The sequence below is a fragment of the Cnephaeus nilssonii genome (genome assembly GCF_951640355.1).
Source record: "Cnephaeus nilssonii genome assembly, chromosome: 6".
Classification (NCBI taxonomy): Eukaryota; Metazoa; Chordata; class Mammalia; order Chiroptera; family Vespertilionidae; genus Cnephaeus; species Cnephaeus nilssonii.
The window spans coordinates 24,616,031-24,640,199 of record NC_137077.1 but is presented as its reverse complement, the minus strand read 5'-3'; the positions used below and the strand labels follow the sequence as shown (position 1 = coordinate 24,640,199).

Genomic DNA, 24,169 nt, shown 5'->3' with positions numbered 1-24,169 from the left:
TTTTATATATTAGGATAGTGCTGGAGTGGTAATCAGGGGTCCTACTTTAGTCCCATTCCTGCTACTTAATCATCATTTGACCTTGAGCAAATTTTCTTTATCCTTAGACTCAGCTTCCTCAACCATTGAAGACATTTCAACTAGCCAATCTTTGAAGCTGCTTCCTGCTTTAATAATTTCAAATTGTGGATATCATTGAAATACCTATGACTTCTAAAAAATATTGATTGAAAGAGAGAGAGATTTGTTGTTCCACTTATTTATGCATTCATTGGTGGTTCTTATATGTGCCCTAACTGGGGATTGAATAGCAACCTTGTCATATCAGGATGACGCTCTAACCAAATGAGCTACCCAGTGGAGTGAAATACCAATGATTCTAAATGTTCTTCAAGAATTGAACTCAGTGCTACCTAAAAAGGTTTTCTATTTCTACATTAATTTTCTGAGGCTTTGTCATATAAAGCTGATCTGATTCTCCTCCCCATCTCACCCCAAGCTTCCTCATACCATTCAGTGCTCCCCCCTTTACAAACTGGAAATTCTAGTCACTTAGGTGTTAGAAGCTTTAGATATAAGACTAGGTGAGGCCAGGATTTCAATTAGATGAGCTCTCTTATGAGCTCATACCCTATATTTTTGGCAGGAGCTGTGAGAACAAGGGGTTGAAAAATAAAGTGTCACCTTGAAAACAGAACACTGGGATAGGAGACAGGAAGCCTGGTTTGGACATAAGCTGTAAGCCCTTGGACAAGTCACAGTCTCTCTAACGGATATCAGCTTTTTTTTTATGAGGATGTTAGAATAAACCATGACTAACATTTCCTTAGGCTCTATGGGGGAGGGGGTGGTATTCAATTAAAGCACTGGAAAGTGGTGTTAAAGGTTCTGTAGTTTTCTATAAATTACTCAAGTTTCTCAGCCAACCTTCTTACTCACAGTGAAGCCAATTCTGGCTCTTCCAATTTTATATGAAATGTTATTAGATAGCACACACTCTATGTCTGCATTAATCTTCATTGCAGCTTTATGTATTTTATTTGCTTTTTCCTTTACAAGGATAATTGTAACATTAAGATATACAAACAAAACTACAGTTTAGGCCTGGCCGACATGCTCAGTGGTTGAGTGTTGACCTATGAATTAGGAAGTCACGGTTCAATTCCCAGTCAGGCCATTTGCCCAGGTTTCGGGCTCCATCCACAGTGTGGGACATGCAGAAGGCAGATGATCAATGATTCTCTCTCATCATTGAAGTTTCTATCTCTTTGTCCCTCTCCTTTCTTCTCTGAGATCAATAAAAACAAACACACACACACAAAAAAAAACCACACATCACATTCTAATTCTAACCCTGTCAGCATAGAATTAACCTTACTTAGCTTCTAAACTAGAAGAGCCAGTGATACATTGGGATAGCCCTAGAATGACATAGGAATGCCACGCAGGGTGTGTGTGTGTGTGTGTGTGTGTGTGTGTGTGTGTGTGTGTAGCAGTAAGTTAATTGCAGCGGTAAGAGAAACCAATATTTATTGAACACCTACTATGTGATGTGGCAGGCATTATTGTATAAACTGTGACTATATTATCTCATTGATACTATCATTATACCCAATTTTTGGCTTAAGAACTGAATCTCAGGTTAAGCAATTTTCCAACAGTCTCTCAGCTAGTAATGGGCAGATCCAGATATGGCTGCCTTCAGAGCCTGTGTTCTAATATACAGTTTGAGCTCTAAAATGTGGTGGTCTGCCCAAACTGGTTTGGCTCAGTGGATAGAGCATCGGCCTGCCGACTGAAGAGTCCCAGGTTTGATTCTGGTCAAGGGCATGTACCTTGGTTGTGAGCACATCCCCAGTGGGGGGTGTGTGCAGGAGGCAGCTGATGGATGTTTCTCTCTCATTGATGTTTCTAACTCTCTATCTCTCTCCCGTCCTCTCTGTAAAAAAATCAATAAAACATTTTAAAAAATAAAATGTGGTGGTCAGAGACTAAGATGTGAGATAATACAATGGGAAAGCACAGTCCTTTGCCTTCACTGACCTCACTTCATAAACTGGTCGTGAAAGGACCATGACCTCTGAATCTAGTTCACTGCTCTGTAAAATAAATATGGTAAACCCAAAACGAAAGAGCCATTATAAGGATTGGATAAAGTATGTGGAGAAATCACTTTCTAAATTGTAAAGACCAATACAAATATGATTGTTGTTGTTTTTATACAGAAAATTTCCCTAAGTTTAATGGGGGGGAGGGGAAGGAAAGCATAGAGAAAGTACTTTTTACTCAGTTATTCCCTAATCTTAAACAAAAGTGAAATCAGGGTAGCATTGCAATCAGTTGGAGCCAATGGGGAAAGATGTTCTCTACTCCACTGCTTAGAGGCTTTGAATTGTACCTTCTACCCCCATCTCTGGCTGCCACTAAAAGGTTTTCCATTTCACAGCTGGCATGCCTCTTATAAAAGTCCTTTTCAAATTGATTAAGTGGCCAGGCTTTTATAATTCCCTTGAGGGTTCACAAGTAAAGGTTTCAAGTAAGAAAATATTTTCTAATTTCCAGCCATTTTCCCTTTTTTTTAAAACTTCATCTTTATTAATGATTTGGAAGATGGAAAAAACAGCATATTATTAATTCACATAGTTATGAGTTTACAATGTGATGTATTAGCTAAAAAGGCCAGAACTATTTTGAGACACATTGAGGGAGCATTGTATCATGGGACTGAAGAGTGTCCCTTCTTATAGGCCTTCAGAGAGACTGCTACTGGAAGGTAGTATTCAATTTCTGAACACCTGTAAGCCAGAGAGATTTAGATCAACTGGAAGGAACTCAGCAAAAGCGATTAAAGAAAATATAGTGGAACATTATTGCCCTCTTGCCTGACCTTGTCTCATCAACTATGTGACCTGATGATAGAGCCTGGCTTGTAGTTGTCTGCTTAATTATAGCTGAAGCATGTTCCTTGTCATCTGCTAAATTCTCACTGTTGTAGATACTGCTATTCAATGTGGATGTGTTTTTGAACACTGACATATTCTCACACCCTAATGATGTCTAATAAAATATATACATCAAATTGGGTTAAAAATGTAAGTCTAGGAAAGTTTAAGAGAAGTGGGGGATGGGAACTATTTGTTGTACGTAGTTATTATAGAATCAGTTCAAGCCTGAAATAGTAGCTAAGTCTGTTGAGAATGAATTTGGCTCTGAGGCTTGTGAGCATTGGTGAAGACTTTTCCTAGGTCTCCACTATGTGGTGTGGCCATGTAGATGACACCATAAACAAAGAATCAGTCCAATATGATTCATTTACTCCATAGCTAGTACATCTTCCACTTGTACCATTTACCGAAAGACCCAGATACTGGTCCAATGCAGAAACTATCTCTATAGTCTCAAAAAAGAGGCTGTCCTTTTTATGTGCTTGAAAGAAAATAAACCTTGACTTGCCCATCAGATAAATGGAGATGCTGAGGCATAGCCTCTTATTCCTCCCCAGTCCAGGCCTTGGTTGTCTGAAGGGATGTACACACCTCTAGTTTGTTTTCCCCTCAAAAATGCATGTTGCATGAGTGAATAAATAGGTAAATTAATTAGAATCTCTTTGTTCTCTGTTTTAACCCTCAGCACTGATTTTTTCTTCCTTCCCCAGAGCCCTTCAGCGCTGACGTCTGGGTTATGATGTTTGTGATGCTGCTCATTGTCTCAGCTGTGGCTGTCTTTGTCTTTGAATACTTCAGCCCTGTGGGTTATAACAGGTGCCTCGCTGATGGTAGAGGTAAGGCCATTAAAACTGCTGCATTTCTGCATTTTTCTAGCTCTCAATTTTGAACCTCTGTACCCTTCATTTGCTGTCTTCTCCTTAACGTACCCATTTATGAAAATGAACCCTCCGCTCTCTATGTCACCAGCTTGAAGATTCATTAGAGATACCCCAATTAAGATGTTAATTTGAATCTATATGTCCTCACCCTGGCTCAAGCCTGATCCCAAACCCAGTTCCACCCATAAGGAAATGAGAGGAAAGCTGGCAGGAGATACCTGTAGCATAGATGTGTAAGAGGAAGCTATTTTGATAACCTTAGGCTAAGAGCAGGCTATGAGAGTAGTTGTGGCTGAAAGAGTTCTCCATAGCCAAAGGATCACCACTGAGGTACAATATCTCGAAAGCATGTGTCCTGCTCTATTCCTCTGCCAGGGAGTATAGGAGTTGGACATTTGAAATACAATGGCCAGGAGATAACAGTTCTCACCCACAGCTACTACTGGGGGGAGTCCAGTTTCCTGGCTAGGTAAGTCCAAAGATGTGAGAGTGGCCTCTGTGTTTGAAGCATTGATGAGATTTCACAAAAAAGTTCACTAGCTTTAGGAAGGGGGTGATGAGGTCCTTATAAATAGCTCTTCTAAAACTTTCTGACACCCTAGGGTTAGAAAATATTACACCTTTTCTGAGAGTTTTATCCTGGAGTTAGACCTTCAAGATGAAAGATTCTTAGATTCTGAACCCTGGATACATATAAAAATTATCTGTGGGACACAAAAAACAGGTGCGTGGACTTCATTTTTGAATATTCTGATTCGCTAAGTCCAGAGTGGGGCATTAGAGTAACAATCCCACTCCACACCAGTTTAATCAGAATCTCTGGAGATGGGTGCTAGGCTGCTGTATTCTGGACTAGCTCCCTAGTGCTTCTGTTGACTCCACAGTCCATGCTGTGACCCACCACTGCACTGAAGTATTTCCAGGTGCCGACCTACCTTCTTATCTGTTGTGTGAACTCTGGGTGGAAGTTTGGCTGCCTCCACAGCATGGTGCTGTCCGGGCTTTCCACCTCTGCTAGAGGGTCACCCAGAAGCATGACCTGCTCCCCATCCCAATGGGCAATGGTAACAAGTGAAACATCTGAGAAGCACCTGACTACATACATAGGTTGACCATGTCAAGAGCTAAAGTTAGTGTGCCCCCTCCCCTACACCGGAAGAAAATAAAGGAGGCAAAAATTCAGATATAAAATTCAGAGCAAGGGCTTACTTTACAATTACTTTACCAAATGATGCTTTGTCTTCACAATGGCATTCAACATGGGGCCACTTTAAATATTAAGACTCCTTGAAGCATTTTACAATGTATAAAACTTTTATTTATAAACATCTTTTTAGTTACACATCTGTTCCATGAAATCAGGTCTGCACGCACAGATGTGTGTGCACAGTTAGATATTAGGCTCGACATGTGTAGTCACCGGTGATTTAGTTGGCTGAGCAGATGCTGTAGGATCACAGATAGTATCGTAAGACCTGAGCTAATGTGTTGTAAAACTGTGCAGGCAGATGTTCATTTCAGCAGTGGAGGGGCTACACGCAGACCTAGGCATCAGGCAAGATCTCATCATCGCCAAGCAGAGAAAGCAATGAGGTCACAAGAAGATTATGACCTTCTTGTGGCAAAGCTAGGGGTTTATGACTACCTGTCTGGGCTTCCTGACATTCTTCTGCACAGGAGCTGCTACTGTAGAAAACCATTTGGGAAGTGTTGGCATTGGAGAGGGGTCAGACTTGTCCTTGAAACATTCAGTGCTTGATGCTAGACGCTAAGAAAAAACCAGGATAAAGTGCATTGAAAGCCATTTAGCATCCGTGTGAATAAAATTGGAGGAGGTCTTTGACAATGGTAGAAAAAGACCCCACACAGGTCTTACTGATCTTTTTGAAGTTGAAATATTTCCTTGGTAGATAGTAATGTAAATTTTAGGAACAACAGGAATAGGGACATGTGTGTGATGATAATGGGGTGGTTGCCTTTGTTATTCGGATTTGATATGATCTTGAGGGTCTCGATCTTAGGGGAAGAAAGCTGGCCCCTCCAGTGCTCTGGCTGAGTCATGACCATCAGTTGGAGCAAGATCCCACATGCACCCCAGGCCTCTGCTTTTTCTCCTGAGGAACTTCCTTATGTCTTTCAGGGGGTCCCAGGAGAAGAGAGACACAAGCTCTCTACTTAGAAAGCTTTCTGTGAAAGGGCTGGGTCTTGGTTGGAGGGTTTCCTCCTCTGAGCAGGAACTTACCAGTTCTGTGTGCTTGTAGGTTTCAACAGAACCAGTGACTCTGTCTTAACTTTCTGTCTTTGTCTTTTGTTCATTTCAGAGCCAGGGGGCCCATCTTTTACCATCGGCAAAGCTATTTGGTTACTGTGGGGCCTGGTGTTTAACAACTCCGTCCCGGTGCAGAACCCAAAGGGGACCACCTCCAAGATCATGGTGTCAGTATGGGCCTTCTTCGCTGTCATCTTCCTGGCCAGCTACACTGCCAACTTAGCTGCCTTCATGATCCAAGAGGAGTATGTGGACCAGGTTTCCGGCCTGAGTGACAAAAAGGTAAGAGGACCATTTAAAACCTTCTATCTTTCCCTCAGTCTCATTCTGAACCATACTCAAAGTTCTCACTTACCTGTTAATTTTTCTAAATCTTTAGAATCCACAGTTCTTTCTTATGTTTCCTTCAACTGGAGGAGGACTTAAATGGGAGCAGAAAACAGTATCCCTACTGAAATAATATCACTTCACATTTGCCTTCTGATTTGTGAAAGGTTGTTAGAAGTACACCCTGGGTTGCAAATAAGGGGCTTGGTATGTTAGCAGCTTTCTGAGTACGTGGTACTTGTTGGATACACTTGGGTGGCCTATCCACACGGGGCTTCTGTTTGGTGTTGTTAGAGGGCTGCCCCATGCACCCACGCTGAGGGCACTGGCCCATTGTGGCCTTCATTTTCCTCCCAGTGGGGTTTGCTGTGGGCTCTCCCTTTGTTCCCCTGCACACTCGTGTGTTCCCATGGCTGAGCAGGAGGGTTGTTCTCCTTGTGTCCTGAAGAGAAGTAACTTCTATTTAACTTGATTACCCTGTGTAATGCTGATGAATGGGCTGCCCCCATACCAATTGCGGGCCTCCCTGCTGGCCTGTGCAGTTGAGACAGGAAGGAAAGTGTCTGCTGGCTTCCAACTTTTCTGGGTACAGATGTGCACAACCCATTCTGAATGCATCTGACTCTCTAGGTCTGCCAGAAGCATCATGGCTTCCATGGCAGCTCTGTCTTCTGAAACCATGATAACCAGATGGTCCATGACCAGTAATAGGAGCTGCCTTCATGGTGTGTCCAGTAAAGCTCCTGGGTACCCCCAAAATGATTCTGGAGACTTGTACTTACAACAAATTTTCTATTCTGTTTCCTCAAAATGTAGAAAATATTGGTTTTCCACCCCTTCCACCATGATGAAGCCATGAAATATAGAGATGTGTGTTTAGACCAGCTAAGTCAGACAGTGAATGATTTATCACATGGGTGCAGTTTCCCAAAGATAAAAGTTGAAATACTTAGCAAATGGTTTGAGAAGAGTGGAAAGGAGGAGATATTCTCTTCAGGGGCGCTATTCTGATTTCTCCATATGCTCAACACTACTCACTAAGAATATTCAAAAGCATGTGAGAAAGATAAATAAGCTTCTTAGGGGAATGAAAAAAAAATATCATTCACTATGTTTACCTCGTCATGTTATTTCATTCTCTGATTTTTCTTCCTTTTTACTTTATTTTTCTTTCTTATTTTAAAAAATATTTCTTCTCTGGTATTTCTTTCTCCCTTATTTTAAAGATTTGTTTACTTCTCTCTTCTAACTCACGATTTATCATGCATTCATTCATATATTTATTCATCTATTTTTAAACCTTTTCCTCCTTGTTCCTTTGTCTACATCCTTCCTTCATCATTTTCTCCCCAACCCCCTGTTACAACCACTACTTTTTGTGCCTCTTTCTGTAACCTGGGCAGTAGCGGGGCTACACACAGCTGCTTCCTCAGGGCTCCATGCTGGGATGTGGCGTGGCTGGGGTGGGGGTGGCTGAAACATGACAGATCATGTGCCTATGTGTGGGTTTGTCAGAGGTAAGGCAAGCCATGTCCTCACACCAGGATATGGCAGAGGTGTGGTGGATCATGTCCCCACATAGAATATGGCGGGACCCTGTTTCCATGCAGTAAGCAGCATGGTAGCAGTGTGGTGGGTCACAGACCTTCCTGGGGCTCTGGGATGTAAAATAGGGAATCCACCATATTTATCACTTTGTTTTCTTCAAATGTCTGAGAATTGCTTAGACACTGTATTTGTCTTTCTCAGACCCTCATGGGCTACCCCGCAACAATGGAATGATCTATTGGAACTAAGCATAATTGGGATGGAGGGGGATTGTTTTCCCTTCTGTGGTTTTGAAAGACATATATCATTCTAGGCTGCTGGAACCATAAATACTTCACCTATCTGTCTTCCATACCATGTTGCCTATGATCTGAAATGTTTGATCTCGTCAGTTCTTTGCTTAAAGAACTTCAGTGGCTCCACTGCTTACAGAATAAAGAAGATTTTTTCATATGTGGCTTTCAGAGCTTTTACAGATGATTCCCCATGTGTCTCATTAGCCAATGCTTAGATTCTTGCATCCTACAATTCTAGGCATCCTCCACTCCTTATCCTCCCCAACCATGCCTCTATCCATGCATCTGCCTAAAATGTTCTTCTCTTCACTTCATTCACCAAACTCCTATTGGAACTTCAGGACCCAGATTAGAGATCACTTCATTTGTGGAGCTTTCCTTAGCTCATCTGGGCAGTTATTCATTCTCTCATCTGTCATGGCAATCATTCATACCTTTATCATAACTCTTGTCTTCCACATTGTACTGTAATAACCTGCAGGTCTATACTTGACTATATCTCCTTCTATCTGGTCATGAGCTCCAAAAGGTCAGTGGTCATAACCTGGTTAACATTTTTTTAAGTCTGTGGGGAGAGAGGGAAAGAGGGTATATTTACAGAAGAGCCTCTTGTGCAGAGCTGAGTTACTAAACATTATAGGCAAAGAAAGCAGCAAGAGAGCCAGAACCCTTTAACCCTTTGCACTCACTTGCTTTTTTCTCGATTCCTTTATTCTACTCGGGATTTAATTTTTTAAATACCCCAGATTTTACAAAGCACGGCAGTAGAATAAAAAACTGGAGTTTCTTTTCATACAAACTTATTTATTTGGATTTTTTTATATTTCAAATTATTGATAAATTCAAAGAGTAATTTTAATCTCTATAATTTTTCATGGTGTGATATTTTTTTAAACATTCACCCACATGAAGACCTGGTTTACATTCACATGTTTCGCAAATATAAATCGTCTCTCTTCTTCCTCCTTTGATTTTTCTGTTAGAACAAACAACACAATCTTTGTGTTTTTTGTTAGGGTGAGGTGTGATTATATGGAGCTTTCCATCTAAACGTTGCTCTAAGTTAGTGAATAATAATCTACCCCTGGAAGTTAGTGTACCATCTCTGAATTCTCCAACAAGATCATGTACTAGTTTCCTAATAAATTTCACATGCGTTATCGGTTTTTCATTTTTTCTTTTTTGGCATCAGTTGAGACGGCATTTACATTTTACTTGTCCTTTCATGCTAATGAAAACAAGAAAAGATACTGGAAAAATAGACAAAAATTCCCCTTCCCCCCGCGGTGAAACTACGTGTCGAGTGTGGCTTGACATACGAGCTGCTACCGATGCTAACCATGTGGAGTCACACTCGACATCCGAGTGCAAAAGGTTAACAGCTGTTTAATTTGAAAATGCTTCAAAATGGTTATCTCTGATACATTTCAGAACTTTCCAAATGACAAAATAGTGAAGTGTGAGCATCCTACCAGAAAGTGTCAACATAATTTACATAATTATAGAAAACATTTTTAGTAACTAATGACATATAACTATATATCAATCTCAGGAGCAGAAATATAAATTAGAAAGAGAGTTTTTTGAAAGTACTAGTACACTGAAAATGTCAAAATTCTTATTGTTTTTTTACTTAGAACACCTAAAGAAAACATAGACTTGGGACTAACTTTGCATGAGAGGAAGTGTATTCTGTGCATTTAGAAAAAGAAAAGAATAAAGTCATCAAAACAATATTCAGAATAGAAATGAGGTGATTTTGAAGATTTTTTCAGTGTAATTAAAGTTTCATCAAGGAAAGTAACAGTTAAAATGAAGAAAGATTTCTAAACTTATTCTAACTATCACAGATGACATATCTTCTGTTAACTCAGATCAAATGTTAAGTATCTTAGATTATGATGGAAAGATATTTGTAGCCATTACATTTATATATTTTTGAAAAATTATATTCAATTTTATGGCAGAGACATGTTCCCATATCTCATTCATGTTAAGGCACAAAGTCAGAATGCTCAGAGTTAAATTTCCATGAAAATATATTTCGGGGCTTCTTTTTACTGGATGGCTTCCATTTTGCAATAGCGCATGACATCAGTGAATTCAGAATTACCCCACTACTTGCTATAACTAAATATGGGCGCAAGTGCTAACATTTAGCAGCCTTGCTGTACATTCCATCAGCTCCCCCGTGGGAGGACGATGGGAGGAAGCTGGTGACATCTTTCTTCTTCTAACAAAGAGTCCACAATGCTAATTCTCATGTTTCTCACCTATCCAGATGGATTTCTCCTTTCGCAGTCTGCCAGCCACAGTATGGAGGGGAAAGAGCTTGGCCAGGTGAAAGATGGGACATATTTGCTGGGCACTGGGCACATTAAGTATGTCACAGATATGTTATATGTATAATCTCCATACAGGTATGATTACTCCCATTTTACCAATAGGGACACTGAGACTCTGGGAAGTTTAGTGAATTCCCTAAAGTCACACATTAGCAAGTGACAGAGCCAAGGTTTGAGCCCCTGTGTGTTTGGCTCTAAAATCACTTTGCCAGGATGTCTCCCTTAATAGCTAACCCCAGACAAAGCTATGGCATAGCTGAGGATTGGGATTGACACCCCTGCCCCCACTTTCTCATTTCATTGCCTACACTCTCCTTTAAGGACTTACTGTATCAGCACCATTTAACCCAACCCTTCTCAGGGCACAGTACACTACCAAGACTGGTATTCCTACTTCTACTACTACTACCATTACTGGTAATAATAATAACAGTTAACATAACCTCAACAATAATATCTCTGCTGACATTTCTTCAGCTCTTACGAGTCAGGCATAATGCCAAATACATTACATAGATTACCTTATGTAATGGTGCTATTAATATCCTCATTTGTGCATGAGGAAGCTGAAGCTTGGAGAGGTTAGGTAATTTGCCCTTCTGATGTTCCTGGCTGCCTATAGCCCCTAAACAGTGTGCCATCCTATTCAGATGCCCATGGTTTTTCCAGTTAATCTCCCTCCTACCTATCCTCCCATCTACCTTGTCATGACAAGTTTACCAAGTTAGATCCTTTTCCTCTCCTAAAAAGTAACTATCTGATTAACAGGTCCATAATAAGTAGATAGTATTTTAACATTTGCACTTTCTATAATATGTCTTTCAGAGGTTTTACTTTAAACAGAGAATAATGATGATTTCTAGTAATTGGGCAAGCTAATGGCTTTCAAATTGACTTTAGTGTGGTCCCATTGTGACCCTGAGGTTTACGCCACTGTTGGAGGGTGGGAGAGGATAGCAGCAGGGGAGAGAGAGGTCGGTTATGAAGTCAGGGGTGAAGAAAGCCTGCAGGGAGCCAAAGGCTGCTAAGGTCACTGGGGGCTGCCATCTGACCACCAGGCTCCCGAGGGTATGTGGCTCTGTCCTGCTTCACACATTCCTACCGTCAGTCTGATATACACCCACATCATATTTTGCAGTTCTGTTCCATAAGGAACTAGTGGAACTTTATTAACTTCAGCTTGTCACAGAGGTGCTCATCTGGTTAACGAGGGCAGCATCTCCGCCTGCATCATTGGAGGTATGATTAGAATGGCCAACTAACAACTGAATGTTAACCCCCCTGGCTTTTCCAGATAACGATGATTCAGAGTCCCATAGAGTCTGGAAGTCACCTCCTACCCTTTGGGGATAAAGGCAGGGTATGGCTTTGATTAGTCAACATGCAAACAAGTAAATAGGCATTTTTTGGAAGAAAATCAGCATTTTACACCACAAATACACTGAAATGTTGGGATGGTGTCTGAGCATGTGTGAGGAAATGGGCCATGCTTTCCACCCTATTAACTTTAGGCTGAAAGCCAGTGGGAGACAGCTGACCTCACGCCTGATCTGTCACAACCTGGTTTTGGCCCAGACCATCTTGGTCAGACCATGCAATACTGGCCTAAAAACAGCTTACTAGAGAAAGCGACAGGCATGACTAAGTAGCCAGGGAGCTAGAAATGAGGGCCTGGGCGGGACCTCCTGGTAGCTGAGCAAAATGAAAGACCATGATTCATTATTCTGGAGCTGTCAAGCAACTGGTCATCTCGTAACTGCTGGTCAAGAGTAGATTCGGAGGAAGTGACAAGAGAAGAAAACTCCCCAAACCCTGCCAGTATATGGAGTACACTGCATGCACGGGTAGGGCAAGGGACACCTGCCTCTTTGTCTGTTAATTAGCAGAGCCAATCTGACACTATGCATGGATTCTGCCCCACATACTGTGGCTCCTTCATTCTTGCCAGGGTGGCCTCCATCCATATAGATCCAGAACAAAGCCTTGGGCTTGGCCAGTCCAATGTCTGTCAGTCAGGTCAGCTATCACCTCTTCTCTGGTTTTATTTGAGAACAAGACTGCTTATGACTCTTCAACAAGCCCTATGGATCCTAATTCCTAAGTCTGTCTTGACTAACACAGGAAATCCTTACCCTCGGCTCAGCATCCAATGGCTTAGCAGTGGTTACTCCTAGTCCCAGATTGCAGATGCGCTGGAACTGACTACTGTGCAGGCCCCATTGTCCTCTTTTCCTCCTTCACAGCATCCGGCTTCACTTAGTTCTCTTCTCCTTGCTCTCTGACATTCCATGTTTCCCACATAGGATTCCTCACCTCCCAGCTCTGCTATGCTGCTGGGGACAGTAGTGGGTTGAATGATGGCCCCCCAAAATGATACATCCACATTCTGACCCCTAGAACCTTTGAATGCGGACCTTATTTGGAAAAAAAGATATTTGCAGATATAATTAAGTTAATGACTCAAGATAAGATCATCCTGGATTATGCAGGTTGATGCTAAATCAGTTGCAAGGATCTTTATAAGAGAAAGGCAGAGAGAGATTTGACACCTAAAAGGAGAGGGCCCTGAGAAGGCTGAAGCAGAGATTGGGGCTGTTGTGGCTACAGGGAATACCTGGAGCCACCGGAAGCCGGGAGAGAAAGGAATGGATTCTGCCCTTTAGCCTCTGGAGGGAGCATAGCTCTGTTGACACCTTGATTTTGGACTTCTGGCCTCCAGAACTCTGAGAGAATAAATGTGCATTGTTTTAAGCCTCGAGTCTGTCGTGATTTGTTGTGGCAGCCACAGGAAACTAGCACACTAATACTGACTCCTTTTATAACCCGTACTCTGAGCTTGTTGCACCCTGTGCTTCTCCTACTCATCTCAGTCTCCTTCACCAGCCCCCCAGCCCTATCCTTCCAAAGTGGCTATTTCTTACAGCAGGATTCTGTTTCTCTCCTCTCTAATCTCCTTTGCTTGAAAGAACTGATCTACACTGAAGATTTGCAGAGACATGTTTTACACGCAGAAAGATTTTTCTGCATGCTGGTTAATTTTAGGGAGAGGGTGAAAAACCTAACTGCCATTGTGTGCTCCCTTCTGCTCTGTCCCTGAGCCTGATTAACGACAGTTTCTCACAGTACGTAGTGTGGCATCTGTGTGCACACTTCCCACACAACCTTCTAGACCTCTTAGTAGTAATATCGCTGGCCAAGGGGATTGAGGACATGTTTTTTAAGATGTATTTTTTTCATAACTCTTTTCTGGGGAAAATATTATTAATGCATCCCTTTCACATTCTGGATTGTTCTGTGTTGTTCAAATCATGGAACTGGAAGGGACTTTAGCTGATTACCAGGTACAGTTGATACTTTTTGTCATCAAAGACGACCAGGTGTAACTCTATCCTCCAAAACTACATAAAGATAATGAGATAACTGGGTAACTAAGAACTTGGTACTTGCAAAGCTGCATAAGGAACACCAGTTTCCCATGTGCATGGAACATAAGTTTTACAAAGTGAATCTCAGAAAGGTTGTCTTTCTTACCTGGAAAAAAGAAGAAATTTTGGTTCATTCTGCTGACACTAGAAGAATCGTCTTTGTGAAATGGAAAAAAGTGAATAGTAAGTGAGGGAAGAAGGAAGAAAAGCATCAAAACCCAATCCTAGGTTTGATCTACTCAGTATAACTCATTTTAGAAAGGTGTTACTATGCAAGACATTAGAGGAATGGAAAACTTCCTGGACCCATAAAATAGTTTTAAATGTACCAGGTTCCATTCTGGTCAAGGGCACATGCTCAGGTTGTGGGCTTGATCTCCAGTGGGGGGCATGCTAGAGGCAGCTGATCAGTGATTCCCTCTCATCATTGATGTTTCTATCTCTCTCTCCCTCTCCCTTCCTATCTGAAATCAATAAAAATATATTTTTAAAAAAGAAATAAGTGGTTTAGTCTAAGGGGGGCTAATCTTTTATATGTTCACTAAATATTGACTTACGGATTAAGGATTTTTTTTTAAGAATTAGTGTTTCCCTTCTGGACAACTAAGTTTGAGTCCTTTGAGACACATTAATGCAGCCAAGATAATTTCTATGTGGTCAAAGCTATCGGGCCTCAAATGAATCAGATTTCGGGGATGTCAGAATTATGTTTACAGTGAAAAATGTGGCCTGGGCTGGCTCTGGGCTTTTGTGGATGTTTCAGCCTTTTTGCCCTTCCAATGTCCCCTTGCTTTGATGGCAAGAGTAGACAAAGGTCTCAGTGGATTGTGTGCAGCCTGTTATATTTTTGGAAGTTTTCTGCATAGCTGGGTACGTGCTAGGGCCAGTGGGGTCTGAGAGTGCCTAAGGCCTGGAGAAACCCAACCATTTAGTTTGCAATTTGCAACCAAGTTTTCCCTTCCAGCACAGGTTACTGAGGGCCATGGCAGGGCCACTCACACTCTGTAAACACTGTCGTCTTGGACATCTCCTCTGGTATTTTATTCCACTTATATTCAGAGGCTTTGATTTGTAGTGTCAAGGGCATGAGCTTCAGGCCCACAGGATCCTGAGAGCTGCCCTAGTGGGAAGAAGAAAACAAGCAGGCAGGCAAGCTCCCTCAGGTGCAAGCAGCTTAGACTTTTAGGAAGAAGAGTCAGGGTGAGGAATATCAGGGTCTCAGGCCCCCCCTTTAAAAATTACAGGGTTATTTTATATGAGTAGTACTTTCTGTTGTGGGGACCCAAGGAGGAGTGGCTGCCTAGGAAGGGTTGGGGTAGAGCGGAGAGTTGACATCGAAGTCACTTGGGGAACCCTTTCAAATTAATTAGGCCTCTGTCCAGCTGGCTGGAAATATAGGTACATGTGGTAAAAATGCCCACCAAGCAGGGCCTGTCATGAGGAAGCCAGAAGAACCAAAAGTATAAAATGTGTTTTGAGAACCCTTTTGGTACTTTGAGGGGCGGTTACTGGAGGGATGTGACATCCCCCTCTTTCTCTCACTGCCTTAAAACCTACCAAAGGGGCTTTGAGGAGACCATTTGGAGAGCTTGGTATTCATCCCCCGCAGTTGGAATGGAGAGAGGCTAGCATTTGACCCATACCTGGGAAAACCAAGGCTGGCAGTTCTTGGCTAGAGCAGATCACCTAGTAGGTGGGCCAGACTCTGACCAGTGACAGGAAAGGTCTGTGTTTTTAAAGACCAGATTAGGCCACATGGGAAGGAGAGAGTCAGTGTGAGCCTGGAATGGAGGGAGGTATTTTTTAAAGTACCCTGCCCACAGGACTTCCTGCTCAGGATGAGGCAAAGGAAACAGGAATTTTTCTGGAGGGGTGTCACTCAATGGAGAAGCTAAAGGGACTGATGTAAGCGACCAGCTGCACTGAGAGAGCTGCAGACCAAGGTTCTAACTGAGAGACCCTGGCGAACCCATGAACTTGCCTGACAAGGAGAAGAATCTTCTTTGAACACCAGCTATGCCTAGAGAGCAGCAGTACTGGACCACTACTGTGTCACCCAAATGAGTGCTTTCTGCCCCTTATGGCTCCTCCTTGTCCTGCCCCCATTGTCTTTCATCCCACCCCAAAGAATGGGAGGAAAGCAGGTAGAATACAGAATCTAGAAGAGCTGGCTTCACTTTGATTTTGATTTTTATTTCTTGGCTAGCTGATTGCCACTGGGATTCTTGGGGCATATCTGCCCGGTTTTCTCTTCCCTTATCACTGAACATGTATTGTACTATTTAATGAACATATTTTATGTGCCAGGCCTACTGTTACACTCTTCATAGCTGTTACTACTTTTAATCCTCATGCCCATCCTTTGAGATGGATGTTATTAACCTCATTTTACAGATGAGGTGATACATATAAGTGTTAAGCAAATTCCCTGAAGTCACACAACTAGGAAGTGAGGGTGACAGAATTTGATCCAGGGAGAGTTGACTCCACAGCCCACAGCTATCCTATTATACTGCACTGCTATAGCCCTGTGTCTTTATGTGAACACAAGAAGGAGGTGCATGGTTCTAGAGCAGGGCTGGGAAACCTTTTTTCTGCCAAGGGCCATTTGGATACTTATAACATAATTCATGGGCCATACAAAATGATCAACTTAAAAATTAGCCTGCTACATTTTGTCAAACATTTAATTAACTCACCCTGAATGCGTTGGCAGGGTCAGACCAAATGATTTCATGGGCCTTATATGGCCTGTGGGCCAGACGTTCCCCACCCCTGTTCTAGAGGCATTGGCTTGATGCAGCAGAACCCAATCAAGCCCCCTGCCATGGGGACTCTCTCTGCCCTGGCTTCTGGATTCTCAAGGGGGTGCTTATGAACCCCCACAGACCCTTAGGCCACTCTCTACCCAGCTGTGAGTGCACAGGAACCTAGAAGAGACTTTTGTTCACAGGAATCTGGGAGTATCTTAAACAGGGCTCTGTTGTCTTCATTTCTGTACATTACAAACCACTTATTTAATGAAGGTTGACAGGATGAATGGATCCAAGAGATGTGCAATGTTATCAGGCGCCATGCTTTCTCTCTTCTAGAAAGTAACCAATAGACTTATACTGAATCCAACTAGAAAGAACAAGATGCCACTCCCAGGAGCCTGCCCTTTAGGGAAAAGGAAAGAGGACAGAGAGGAAGGAATTGGAGAGGAGGGAAATGCACCCTACTCTATCTCTCCATCTCATCTTAGGAGGAAAATAAAGCAAGAACAGTATCGATTATTTTTCAATTACTTTCAGCAAAGAAACCAGGAATAGCTTAAGTCTACAAACCATCCTGATATTAAATTTGCTAAATGCTTAAATCCTTAAAACTTCCTCACACATCACTCAGGTTATCACTAGCATCACAGTACATTCTGAGTTAAGTATAAGCCAGTTCCATTTCTTGCAAGAACTGATTGCCAGTAGGCCCTGAGATGGCTGGAACTCAGCCTTTGTTGGACTGAGTCCAAAAGAGATGTTGAGCTGGGTGTCATCCTGGCACTGAAGAAAGAATGTTGTGATGTCCATTGATGTCTCCTAGTGGCCTCAAATACAAATTGAACAAGCTGCCTAATAGCATTGCAATATGAAGGACACTGCAGCCAGGGACCTCCCGGGCAGAGGAGCCTCTGGGGAGTGAGCCTTTTATTGCTCCCAGGAAAAAAAAAATTTGTACTTGAACACACAAGGTTATCTACTCACACGCCTTTACATGACACACGCACCCATTCCCAAAATCACATGCACATTACCACATAGTGTGCAGGTGCAGCTCTGACTGGGAACACTGAGCACTTTTTGGCTTTTTTCCTTTTCTCCATATAAAAGAAAGTCAAATTAATTGCAGCCAATTACATACAAATCCCTTTCTGTCTGCCAATCAGGCCTGCCTGATGGGAAAGAGGTGCTCTCACCTACTTCATTATGCAAATTGATATTCAAAGGCTGAAGAACAATGCAGACTTCAGCACAGCAGTGATTTTGGGATGCTAAGAGGAAGCTGCTGGGAGAGGAGTTGGTTTAACCCTCTGATGATGATGAGAGGACTGAGAGGGCTTCAAGTGGTGATGGAGGCAGAGTCCAAGTACCGGTTACCTGATGTGAATTGGGCGCCGACATGGAAGGTCGCCCTGAGGTCAGACAAGATTCGAGATGATTTGGAGTCCAAATAGTCTAGACAGAATAGCTTGATTCTTTAAATACCCCTGTGTTCTCATCTGTAAGTATGGGGTCAGGTGTGGCCATAATAACCGATACTCAAAACTATCTGTAGTCAAGGGCAAGCATGATCCATCATGCACAGAAACAATCAACACACATGCACATGCACACACAAGCACAGAGGCAGATATCAATGAACACTGATATTTCTTATTGTGAGATTATTTTATTTGGAAAAGGCTTGAACATTCAGCCATTTGTTCATTCGGGAGCTACTTTATACAGAGAAAGAGTTATTTCACTTCTCAGTCATCACAGTTGTGAGGACTTACGTCTCTCTTCCCTGCCCCATCTTGTTATCTTGTCCCAGCACTTCAAAATCTCCTCTTGAATTTGAATTACAATCTTTGCCTCTGACTCAAACTCAAATAATGGAAAATAAGCTTTTAATAAAATTATGTAATTGTTACCCTGGTCTTCTCTCCTGGGGATGTTACAAGCCAGACAGAGCACATAGCAGTGTGGGCATTTATGCTTGGCAGCTGTGGTCTCAGTGACATGGAGTAGGGTTAGGAGGCGTTTGGTGTTGGGAAGCAGGGCAGTTTTCCAGCTCCTCCTGAATAGTCTACAGATTATGACTTCAGTTTGGGTTTGTCTACAGATTATGACTTCAGTTTGGGTTTGAGTGTGGTGAAATCACACATCACCTAACATACTCCATGATGAATCCCTCCAGGATACAAGTGGCCATTCTAACACCACTCCACTGTTGTTGGTACCAGCACTCCAGGTGGCTTACTATGTACACATAAAAGGAACAACATGACATCCTTGCAGCCTCTGAAGGTTGTGTGGTTCAGTGAAAAAGGAGAAATCACGGAAAGAAAATGACTCCCAAGGCAGTCCACAGCTGGGCCAATTGGTCTGCATGGCCACTACTCTTTTAGGATGCTTTCCTGTGCTTATATTTCTAGTTTAAACATTTATATCAGAACAAAAAAATAAAAATAAGCTATCTGCTCCTTAAAATGCATATATCTTGGGGGCATTGAATGAATGATAGTTCAATCAGTGAGACATTTATTTTAAGGTTGTATTCATAGATGTGATCACTTTGGATGGAAAAAGTGGGGCATTTGATTTTGTGAAAATGGATCGTGTAGAAAAAATAGGGACTGTCCGGTTTGGATGCCCTGGAGAGAAGCTTAGGAAAGGAGAAGGGCCAGAAGTAGAGTATGAACATGGAGAGTGAAGTGCAAGAGCAAGCCCTAAACCCATGCCAGAAAATTCCTTCTCCTTTTCTTTGATACTTCATCACCCATCTCCTGCCCCTCCCAGGTCTCCAGATACCCACCCTGTCCTCCTACAACAGCCAGAACCCACCTCTGTCACCCTCCATTGGAATCATTGATCGAATGTCCATTTCCTTCACTGCACTGTAAGCTCCTTGAGACAACAGACATGATTTCAATAACTGTCTATTCAGCTCCTGGGACAGTGCCTGTTACATCATAGAAGTATGTTAAGTGAATGAATGTCCCCAGAACATGAACTAACAATATTGACATGAAAGTTATGCCCTCTTATGGATGAAATTGCCTTTAATGAGCTAACCATTTACAGTATTGTTTCTCTGGGGAAATGTATTTCTGTTTTTTCTGAACAGCTGATTTATCAGTGAACTCTTGAGGACGATGTGTTCATAGGTTAGAGCCTGCCTATTCAAAACTGCAATTCCAAAGCCAAAAGATAAATTAACCTTTATATGGTGTGTTCTTTTGCAGTGTTAGCAACCATGGCCCGCATCCATGGTAATCACTATGTAAAACCACATCAACAGTTACAGTCTTAGGGAGTGGACCAGTCATTAGTGACCATGGGTGGCATTCCCTGGGCTAGATGATTTATATTCTTCCCCTTATGTACTTCTCCTTCCAAACCTTTTGGCAGGTGCTACCTTTGCTTTACAGAAAGAAAACTAAGACTCAGTCACTTCAAAGTATGTGAGATGGCTGGGCTCCTAAACTCCAGTGCCTCAGTTTCCTAATTATAACATGGGGATAAATATGTTGCTTACATTATAGGCTGTGCTGATTAAAGACTTATAATATCCATAAAGTGCTTAGAAACTGTTTCCCTGCATTCTAATCCCTCATTAAATGTTAGGGATCAGATCCTTCTGCAGATCCAGGGTTTGTGCCTAAATCCTTCTCACAAAGCCCATACTGTTTCCAGTTAGTGATTAACATGTACTTTGAAAGCCATAGAAAAACTGCTACCAACCTACTCTAGAGCCCACATGTTGTCCTCCCTCCACCCACCCTGCTCCCTGTACTTGTCTGTTTCAATGAGATTCCAGGAAGGGGGTGGGGTGTGGAGGACAAGAAATAAGAATATGTGAGGGCTGTGAAGGTGTGCAAGGGAGAATGGAAGAGTTGCTCTCGGTGATTAGACTATCTAAAAGTAGCTCTGGATCCAAGGATGCTGGAAGAAGGGTATCTGCCAGGTGCTGGGTACCTCTTTGCAATCATCCTTATGGGTCTTTTGAGAGAAAGCCCTTAGCATCCTCCTAGGTGCAGAGTAAGAGCTCAGTGAATGTTTCTAAATCTGTGTCTGTCACTCATTGCTGTGATAGGAAACAATTACTTCAGCCCAGCCAGCATGGCTGAGTGGTTGAGCATCTACCTCTGAACAAGGAGGTCACGGCTCAATTCCAGGTCAGGGCACATGCCTGGGTTGTGGGCTCAGTAGGGGGTGTGCAGCAGGCAGCTGATTGATGATTCTTTCTCATCATTGATGTTTCTCTCTCTCTCTCCCTCTCCCTTCCTCTCTGAAATCAATAAAAATATATTTAAAAAACACACAATTACTTTAATTATGTTTTTATTGTACTACTACTGGGCCCTCCCCCAAATAGTTTCTTCCAGGAGTGGGGAAATTAGAGAACTGGGTTTGTTCTAAAGTCTTCCCTGCTTGTGTGGTCTATATTGACAAAGAATTGTCTGTCCTTTCAGACTCCTAGGAAAAGTAAGCTAACTACTCCTACCTCCTGCTATCTTGGAAACTTAGGAAAGAGCCTTAGCCCTAGCTGGTTTGGCTCAGTGGATAGAGTGTTGGCCTGCAGACTGAAGGGTCCCGGGTTCGATTCCAATCAAGGGCACATGCCCGGATTATGGGTTCGATCCCCAGTAGGGGACATGCAGGAGGCAGCTGATTAATGATTCTCTCTCATCATGGATGTTTCTATCTCTCTCTCCCTCTCCCTTTCTCTCTGAAATAAATTAAAAAATATTTTTTTAAAAAAAGAAAAGAGCGGGCTTGGGAGAACCTGAGACGCAATGGTTTCAGTCCCCGAAGCCCCTCTGCTCGCTGCCCAGCCCAAGGAGCTGTCTTCCATCCTCCACACCATTTAGGGTCTCTACTGGCCAAATCCCACTTAACACACACTATGTTAATAAGCCTTAACCTGTATGTCTGTATGTAATGGTATTCTCTAAATCAGGGGTGGGGAATCTTTTTTCTGCTAAGGGCCATTTGGATATTTATATCATCATTCATGGGCCATACAAAATTATCAACTTAAAAATTAGCCTGCTATATTTGGTCAAACATTTAATTAACTCATCCCTAATGCCTTGGCAGGGCCAGACCAAATGATTTATCAAGCCGTATAAGGCCAGATATTCCCCACTCCTGCTCTAAATAATCAGTTTCATTGTTTTTCAGTTTCATCACCTCATCTTCATTTATTCATTCAACACATAGGCCTTAAGAAACAGCTACCATACACCACTTAACTAAGACAGGAGATGGGAAGATCAGACAATGCTGTGCAAGCACGTTATCCCTAACCTTTCTGTTAGCACTGAGCTCAATGTCCTACCACACAGTTCATCTCAGAGTCCTAGCAGCTGCCACACTGTCCATGGCTAAGGCCTAGAGGCCCTGGGATTAGAAAGACCAATAGTCTCTCCAGAAACCCCCTCCTGCCCTTTGTGGTTAACCCTCTGTTCATCTTAGATTCTGCCTCCTTACAGAATCCTGTCCCTCTCCACAGTTCTTTGGATTAACTAAGGCATCTGTTGTATCATCTGCCTGGCTTTTTATTTAAATTGTTATATTCACTGCACTTAGCATAATACTTAGCACATAAGGGCAATTAATTCAACAACTGTTTATTGGATGGTTACTAGTTACCCTGTGAGTTGGGTTGCCAGATTTAGCAAATAAAAACACAGAGCACCCACTTAAATTTGAATTTCTGATAAACCATGAACATAATTTTAGTATAAACTATGTCCTGCAACTTCAAAGACACGCTACTATGAGGTGCTGGAGGTGTGCTGAGGAGGTCTCAGGGTCATAGTCCAGTGCGGAAGGCAGACATGGTTCTAAAGATGTAAGATGGCAGGTCCAGTGATAGAGGAATTTTCTTGGGGCTCCTTCCAGGGTGAAATAAACACTGAATGTCAAGTCCTCCCACTGGCATGGGCCTGACCACGGCCTTCCCATCTACCACATTGCTCCTTAGCTTCCCCTGAGAGTCTCACGTTTAAACAGCAGTATGGTGTTCGCACGGGCAGCTGTGCTCCACTAAGGCTCCGCAGCTTTTCCGACCACGCTGTTGACAAAGCCAGTTCCTGTCTCTTCTTATTCTAGGGCTGCATGATGTTACATCCTGTGAGAGTTACTTTGTACGCTTCCTAATGAACTTCATCCTCTTAATATTCTCCTCATCATGCTAGACATATTGTTTTGATGTTTAATTCTATTTCCCAAATGGCCAGCTATCCAATCCAATTTAGTGTCATATGCAGATTTAAAGAGAAAGTTTTCCATCCTATCATCTAAGTCGTTTAAGAAGATGAAGCCTTTCCCTGTGTGTTTCTTAAGTTACCCCAGACTCCCAACTCAAGCTGGTCATGTCCACCCTTTCACCAAGTGTCCCGCCTGCCTCGTCAGAGAGGCCTCTGGTTTGATAAAGAGAAACTTCTTTCTTTGCATCTTACTTTGGCATTGGCTACAGATGTTTTCTCATTTTGTTAATTGGTTCCTGATTTGGAATTATAGAATAATTTTGAAGAAGACTAACTTCTTTATAACCCATTGACAAAGTAAACATGACATATGTACTTGACCATCAAAAGGACCCAGCAGCCTGGTATCTTAAAAGAATCATACAGCTCACTATGGAAGCCTTTGAATAATGCCCTACTAGGGAGCTGAGAAAATAGCCCCACTAGTATGCATATTTCCTTCTAACTACTAGTATGTCCACCTAGACAAAGATTTTTAAAATGTCAATGTGAAATGGACTCACCTCGATTATTTTCCAAAATAAGTGTGTTGTGATTTACAGGCAAGCCATTCTGCCAGTAATCCTATCTCTTTAGCCATTTGCTTATTCTAGAAAAAGTATCTTTTCCAAGCCTGGGGTGAAACAAACCTTAGTTTTTGTTTTAAGTGGAAAAACAAATTTTAACATGTTTATCTGATACTAACTTGAAGTTGTCCCACTGAAAATTTGCATCAGACCAAGCTGATGGGGCTAGCTTCAAAGAGGAAGGAATGTAGAAGTGGTACATTGTTAGAGACAAGAGTTTCCAGAGAACAGTGGCATTGTGTCCCTAAAGACAGTCTAAGCTCAGCACATCCTGTAAGAGATGAAAGGACACAGGACAAGTCTATGGCCAAAGTTTAAGCATCTGATCTAAAATCTGGAAGAGGCCTTAAAATAGCTTTATCTCATGCTGTCTGTTTTTCTCTTGTTTTTCATTAATGGAAATTGATGTATGGTGTGACATACTAATATTTAACATATTTACAATGTTTATTTGTCTCTTCCTACTGGACTGTAACTTCCACGGGGACAAGAATTTTTGTCTTTGTTTCTCATATATCTTCAGTAACTGGCAAATATAAGTGCTCAAATAT

The 24,169-nt window shown here is 42.2% G+C and overlaps 1 protein-coding gene across 1 annotated transcript in view; it reads left to right on the top strand.

Moving 5' to 3' along the window:
- GRIN2B (glutamate ionotropic receptor NMDA type subunit 2B) overlaps nucleotides 1-24,169 on the top strand; it is a gene marked incomplete at both ends in the record, with an annotated part of 295,204 nt that overhangs the window by 247,039 nt on the left and 23,996 nt on the right. The window contains 2 exons of the mRNA XM_079775801.1: nucleotides 3,656-3,781; nucleotides 6,148-6,377. Of these exons, the coding sequence (XP_079631927.1) occupies nucleotides 3,656-3,781; nucleotides 6,148-6,377 (356 nt within the window). The remainder of the gene's footprint in view (nucleotides 1-3,655; nucleotides 3,782-6,147; nucleotides 6,378-24,169) is intronic.